This window comes from Nannochloropsis gaditana, assembly GCF_000240725.1.
Source record: "Nannochloropsis gaditana CCMP526 unplaced genomic scaffold scaffold148, whole genome shotgun sequence".
Taxonomy (NCBI): domain Eukaryota; class Eustigmatophyceae; order Eustigmatales; family Monodopsidaceae; genus Microchloropsis; species Microchloropsis gaditana.
In genome coordinates, this window is record NW_005803805.1 from 38,142 (window position 1) to 38,856 (window position 715).

Genomic DNA, 715 nt, shown 5'->3' on the forward strand with positions numbered 1-715 from the left:
GATTCGCTTCGTCTCGTACACACCGCATGTAGACATGGCTCCCTTCCACACAACCACTCTCCTTCCTCTTGCAGATTATCTACAATTCCAAGGCCCCCGACGTACTTCCTCCTACGACGTGCACGCGATGTCTTTGACCACGGTCTCCCCACCCTTTCTCCCTCCCCCTTCCCACGCCCGGCACCGGCTTTCGCACCCACTGGCACCACGCCCCGTCCGCCCCTGCCTTCGCGGAGGAAACACCCTGGCCCCATTTTATTCCACACGTACATCCTCACAGCATGGGGGGGGGGGATTACCTCTCCAGCTCCACCATCCACCCTTCCTCCCCCTCTCAGCTCCCTTCCCCCCCCTCCCCCTTGGCCCGCTGTCCTTGGAAACGCCACAGGCCCAGGCTGCCGTCCCACCCTGCGGACACCATCAGGTCCACCTGAGGCGCAAACGCCACGGTGCGAACCACGTCGTCGTGGAAAGCCAGCTTTTCCACCGCCCGCCCGTCCTCCCGCCCGGCCTGCCCCGCTTCTTCCCCCTCTGCGGCCAAAGTGTCGTAGGCAAAGAGGCGGCCGTCCGCGCTCCCTGTGACCACGTACCTCCCCCCCGTCAATGCCTCCGGGGAAAACGCCGGTTGAATCAACGTCCGGGCAATCCGATGACCCCGCCACGTCTGAATCGAGTGATCGCCCACCGGATGCTTCCTCCGCCGCTGCCTCCCCCC

General features: G+C 64.8%; 1 protein-coding gene across 1 annotated transcript; it reads right to left on the reverse strand.

Moving 5' to 3' along the window:
- Window positions 1–347: 347 nt before the first annotated feature.
- Window positions 348–709, reverse strand: NGA_2037600 (wd repeat protein 23; the record flags this gene model as incomplete). The annotated part of the gene is made up of 1 exon (XM_005855638.1): window positions 348–709. A coding segment is annotated over one exon (362 nt), but the record flags the coding sequence as incomplete, so codon positions are not given.
- Window positions 710–715: the final 6 nt, after the last annotated feature.